The 6,402-nt window shown below is 42.7% G+C and overlaps 1 protein-coding gene across 1 annotated transcript in view; it reads right to left on the minus strand.

Annotated features, from left to right (window-relative positions):
* LOC103893542 (follicle-stimulating hormone receptor) overlaps positions 1-6,402 on the minus strand; it is a 94,709-nt gene that overhangs the window by 20,785 nt on the left and 67,522 nt on the right. Inside the window, exons 5-6 of the mRNA XM_009272697.1 lie at positions 5,379-5,450; positions 3,083-3,160 (exon numbers count right to left, since the gene is read on the minus strand). Of these exons, the coding sequence (XP_009270972.1) occupies positions 3,083-3,160; positions 5,379-5,450 (150 nt within the window). The remainder of the gene's footprint in view (positions 1-3,082; positions 3,161-5,378; positions 5,451-6,402) is intronic.

Below are 6,402 nucleotides of genomic sequence, written 5' to 3' on the forward strand. Positions count from 1 at the left end.
TTTAACCTTTGCTAGTTATAGGAAAAAAAGACCATCGGCTGCGGTGGTCTCACGTCCTCAGCGGGGCAGGTGGAAGCGGGAAGCTGACCATCACCGCGCCGGACAGGAGGGCAGGAGAGTGTTGGCGGTGGTGCCAAACTGCCCAGGAAGTGGCTGATTCCTCCTATGTCTGCTGCCTCTACAAATTACGCTCCCTGTCTGCTCTGCTGCCCCAGTCCCACCTCCTCAGGCTCCTTCCCCCAAAAGGAGACACAGGTAGTGAACCTGGGAATCGAAGGTCCTGGGGCTTTCCATCAAGATTTTACTGTAGTGCATTAACTAATTAACGTTTAACATCCTTCCCTCTCTTCCCTTCATGGTCCTAAAAATTTACATTTGGGTCAGTTATATTTATCATCTTTATGGTGCAATCTTTCATCTCGCTTTAAACGTCACTTTGCAACTCACGCCCTCTCCAACAGGCAAAGACAGCTCTGATTGATGGCAAAAATGGCCTGATTTAATTAAACTGTCAGCAAACCTGGATGTTTTGCTCACACTGAAAGCTGAGCATGCAAGTGACCCACTTATCTAAGGTCCGAGGTGGTGAGCTAAGGTCAGCATGAAAATCGGTTATAGGTCTGGCTGAAAGGATTACCCTTTTGACCATGACAGGCAGATGTACATAGCTCTGTGTTATAATGTCTGTCAGGTCGGATCAGGAGAACTGTCACCGTCCCCTTCACTTGCAAGCACTATTAGACATGAGTGAGCAGGCACAGACAAGAGACGTGTCCCTGCTTATAGCATTTAAAACATTTATTATATTACATTGATCTTATCCATTCGTAGCTGCCAGGCTGATATATATGCTTTTAATCACAGTATTAGCACTTACTGCGTTCCCTCACTGAACATGATGCTAATGCAATGAGATACTAAGGTCATAAAATCAGAGTCACTGTTGCAATACAGGGTGGACTATACACTCCTGTCACCCGGCTAATCGCATTCAAGTAGTAAAAAGAGCAAACAAAACTTTACCTAAATCCCAAGACCTCATTATACTTTATATAGACAAGTTTCTGTTGAGACAAATTCTCCCCTCACTTCAACCAGCATCCTTACTGACTCCACTAACTCTTACGTTAGCAAAAAGTGACAATGGAGACAGAGATCCAGAGCTTGGACATATGGGCTTTTACTCACTATTTCATGGCTATAACAGTATTTTTAAAACACACTTTAAAATTCACCCAGTGCAGGAGGCCACTGCCCCGAGGTACTATTTATACCCTATTTCACGGCAGGAAAGCTCTACCTTAGCTCTAAGTGGCATGCAGACCTGGAAGCAAGGTGGATTTCTTCCGTAAAATTCTAGCACTTCTTTACCAAATGTATCCACAGTTCCAGTCTGTGCAGATCCCATGCATAGTGTAAGATCAGATGCAATCCAAATTACTGCCTTAAACATGCTTGGAGCCTACCACAGCTAAACCTGCTAAAATTGGGTCTGCTCAGAATGTGGGGGTTCAATGGGTCCTGGGTGTTTTTAATGCCATCTTGACATGCCTGATTTCACAAAATGATGTTGCTGTAACAGTAACTTTCTATTGCATTGCATGGTGACTTCAGTTTTGTATAGAAAACCAGCAAATTTGTGTCTAAAATGAGGCAAGTTCATCACAGCACAAGGAAAGCCTAATCAGGGACTCTCAGAGAGCACGTGCAGGGCCCCTGTCCCAAGGGAGAACTACAGCAGAGTCAGGATATCTGACCAGGCGGGTTGTGGCCAGGTCTGCTTGCACAGCTCTTGCTGCTCCTACACACACTGGCAGGCATGGGGAGCCCGTGGCAATGGGGCTGTTGCAGGAGGCAGGGCAAAGCAGCTGGAAGAGGACACGATCCCTCCCCAGGCCAATTTTGCTAGCAAACCAGCAGCCTTAAGTCCTCAGAGAAGACTATCCTGCAATACCCAGGCAGTAATCATATAAGCAATGGGACATCCTAGGGAGAGAGGGAAGACATTTCATGCTGCTCAAGTGGCACAGAGAGGTCAAATCACAGTAAAAATCTGGGATATTTATCTCACCCCTTAGTGGTATTATGGAAACAAATACAGTACTTGTTGCGCAGCGCTCTGAAAATACAAATTCCCACCTGAGTAGCAAATCTTATCATCACAGGAGAAAAGATAAACCAGTATATTTAGGGTATCATGACTTGAACATATATTTGAGAAAACTGTGTGTGTGTTTAAAACTTCAGGGAACTTGACATAGACAGAGGTTGTGCATAACTGACGGGGAAAAAGGAGAGATTAACAGCTAAGTGACTTGTTACTGGCCTCTCTTCAAATATTGATGGTCTGACCTTGCTCCCACCAAAATCAACGTGAGCCTAATCAGTCAATCAGATCTTGCTTGTCTGCTTCGGTAAACGAGGTAAACTGCACACACACAGTGGGAAATTTTTCCAGTCTGGCCACTGGCTAGGTGAAATGAAGGCAGCTTGTTAGCAAGCAAACAGTACGTTTTGATATACCAACAGAAAGGATCAAAGAAGCCAGATAGTTCATTAAAAAACATGACTGTTCAAGTCAAACGTAGAGTAATCTAACCACGCAGCTTGAAACTGCATTGTGAACTGGCCTGTATCAATGCATTAACATTGTGTACAAATATACTGCATTTCCACAACATCTACATATATTTTGCCCGAGTAATGAACATCTTTGAATGATGTGTCTGACTGTAAATATTTATGAGTCATGCCATCCTTTTGAAGACAATTTGTATCACAAGGAACTGTTGTTGTAGGTGGAATATGTTTAACCTTGGCATCAGTAATTACTAAATTTCCTCTATGCTCTGCTTCTAAAGTAAAGACCAGGATTAGAATACAATAAAAAACCCGCAAAAGCATTAATTTTTCATGGCAGGAAAACAGAATACAGAGATTTCAGGGGTAGGGGAGAAGTCTAAAACCTCAAGCTGAATTTGGAAGTGCATAAAATAGTGCCCATCCCCTGGTTTCCTTGACCGTTTTCTGGAAAAGAAGTGAGCTAACGTGGAGAATAATGGATTTGCTATGTCTTACTCACAGAATCACACTTTCAGAACTCAGGCCCGTGAATGAATTTCTTTCGATTGTACGTATATTGATATTGTCTTGAATATCTCTGAAAAATAAAATACAACAGAAATGACACCTTTTTGTACCTCTGTGAGCCTTTCAATATGATACGCTATTTCAAACACAGTATTTTTCCTTATAGTCAATCTGAGGATTTATTGTATGCAGAGGGTGATGACTTGAGTTTTTAAGACATTTTGTCTGCAGATCACAAACCTTCCTGGTAAAAAAGGCTGGAGCAAAACATTTCCAACACCCCCATACTTTCCTCCCAAATAGGCTGAAGCCATTAAAATGCATAAAAGCTCAGGTCTTGTAACCCTGAGGCGGATGAAATAGTTCCTCCAGCAAACATACTGCCCAGAAAATGCAAGCTGAGGGGCTGCGAGGCCACCACTTCTTGCAGCCTCCCAACCAGAAGAAGGAAAAGCCATTAGCCTTTTTGGTCTGATTCAGCAGGTTACCTACCAGTCCACAAATAATTCCCCTATCGATGTCAACGGGGTTGCTTATAAGCTTTGTATGTGCTTAAGAACTTAAGACGCGGGACCCCTGTCAATGCAGTTTGTTGAACTGACAAGTAGGCATTTCAGGCTTTCAGCGGTTTTGAGTGATATGAAAAAAGCAATGGCAGATATACGTTCTGTTGCTTGCTCAAAATAGACCTCAATGAAGTTAAACAGTATTACTCATAATTTAGACTGGGGATATGGTTGTTTTCATGCTGTTTCTGTTGGAAAGCAGGGAACGAAATGAATTATCTGCAAAGCTTGAAATTAAGTGCGGTTCCAAAATTATCTCATGCTGACAGTTGAATATGGCCACAGCTCTGCATTAAGTGACACTTACACAGAGGCCTCATTCTGCAAACTGAGGTCAGCAGAGTTAGGAATAGGGAGGGAGCGCAGCACCCATACGAGTGAAGTGTATCCCTCTGCTAAGGATCTGCACGAGCCCTTTATAAACATCAATGACCCATCAAGACCTGTCTTTGGGACTTAAATATTGGTACAACTGAAGCCAACGGGAATTTTCTTATTGACCTCAGTGGGGTCAGGGTTTGAACCAAGGTCTAGTTTGGGACTCAAGCAGTATCAAGGCCTACTTATTCTTACAGGAAAGTGAGGAGTTTCACCTGAAAAAAAATTAACTCTTGCTCAGCAGGACACAATAATTCAAGTCTAGTTAAGACTGATGATAAACATGAAGGTATACAGGAGGAAGGCTCTGTAGCTCCATATCTGTTGCATTTGCTTGATGGCTTCTGGGAGCTCTGAAATGCAGTTCTCAGAATTACGTATGTCAAGTGTATTACAGAAATTTATTTCTTATCTTATATGTGTGTATACTATATTCAGGCATTCCCCTTTATGTTTTCTATGCATTTTTATTTCTATTAATGGCCATTACTAAGACAACTGCAGGATTAATGTTTCTGCAGCTTGAAATGTTCTAATCAAAGATTTGAACATGCAGAACTTTGCCTGTGCATTAATGATATGTTGTCCAAAGGAAGAGAAGAAATAGTTGCTTATTTCCTGGGCTTTCTGCTTTCAGTTTATACTAAGAACTGATTGAAAAATTTGTGTCAAGATCTTTTTCAGTGAAAAAAAACCCAAGCTTTTTCTGATATGCATTTTTTACAGAAAAAAGGTACTTTTACACAAAAAAAAGCGCCTGCTTTCACACAAAATCTTACAGATTTTTTTTTTCTCTGTTGGCACTGGAATTTTCCATAGAAAAAAATATTTCATTCTCCAGACAGTTTTACTGCCAGTGAAAAAAATGAGCACAGTAGAGATATTTCCCTGTGATTTTTTTCTTTTTTTTTGCTCTGTGATGTGGCCACCTCTCCACAGAAAACAGCTCCGAGATCAGCAACTCTTCCCATGCAGGCCAGAGAATTGGCACCAGGTGGCAACAAATTTCCACCACCACTAGCCTGGTTTGGGTTTCAACTGGTGAAAGAGGAGTAAAAGGCTGTTATCCGTCCCCTGGGCCATCCAGGCACACACTCATAGCGTAGTTAAAGGAAGAGTGGTCTGTGAAGTGCAAGTTAAAATGCTTTGTAGGAGGGAGACCTAGAGAGCACTGAGCACCTTTCAGGCCACATTATCATCAATGCCTACAAAATTACAACCCAAAATGCTACCATGAAGCTAATAAGTGAACACAAGGGGAATGACATCTTGAAAGGTTTTGTTGGAGCCGGAGAACATTCAAAGGGAGCTTTTAAAAAGTGAAAAGCAGACATTAAAACTTACAGTAAAACTTTCTGGAAAGAGTGCACCTTATGAACAGCAGGTAAAAACCGAAGGCCAGTGTTTGATATTAACCTAAGGGGGAGAGAACAGATGAAGATTATTCGCTCTGCCCCAGGAACGAAGCAATAATTAACAAAGAAGAAAGAACATTGGACTTAAAATGGCAGCCACAAAAGGCAGAGTTTAGCCACAAATGGGGGATTTGCCCATAGGAAACTTGACATTGTAACGTAAAAACGTTTTTCTCCAAAGCACGAGCTGAATTCTGCCCCACTGAAGTCAAGGGAGAAACCCTATCTTGGATAATTACACAGTCCCTCCCGATGATCTCAGGAAACTGTTGGTATTAATTTCCCAACCATATTGGTTGCAGAAATCAACTGCACTGACACAGGATAATTATTTTCATAGTAGCTCTTTTAAGAAAAAAGTATCAACTCACTAACCACAATTTTAACCTTCTGCTCTAACAGAGGATACATTAATTCCACTGGAAATAATATTATTTCATGAAAGTAAGAGAGAATTAGGATGCTTTATTCCCCAGCACCTCCAGTAGCAAGGAACCAAACACATGGGAACATTTCAGCAATTTGTGTGGCTGGAAATGGGTCTGAGCCTCTGTATTTAACTACCCTCCCACCACGTCGAGTATCACTGAGTCGGGGCAACCCCCGGTATCAGTACAGGCTGGGGGATGAAGGGATTGAGAGCAGCCCTGCTGAGAAGGACTTGGGGGTACTGGTGGATGAAAAGCTGGACATGAGCCAGCAATGTGCGCTCGCAGCCCAGAAGGCCAACCGTATCCTGGGCTGCATCAAAAGCAGCGTGGCCAGCAGGTCTGAGGGAGGTGATTCTGCCCCTCTGCTCTGCTCTGGTGAGACCCCACCTGGAGTACTGTGTCCAGCTCTGGAGCCCTCAGCATAAGAAAGACACGGACCTGTTGGAGCGGGTCCAGAAGAGGGCCACGAAAATGATCAGGGGGATGGAACACCTCTCCTATGAAGAAAGGCTGAGAGAATTG

Source organism: Aptenodytes forsteri, unplaced genomic scaffold (genome assembly GCF_000699145.1).
Source record: "Aptenodytes forsteri isolate BGI_AS27 unplaced genomic scaffold, ASM69914v1 Scaffold190, whole genome shotgun sequence".
In the NCBI taxonomy this organism is placed as follows: domain Eukaryota; kingdom Metazoa; phylum Chordata; class Aves; order Sphenisciformes; family Spheniscidae; genus Aptenodytes; species Aptenodytes forsteri.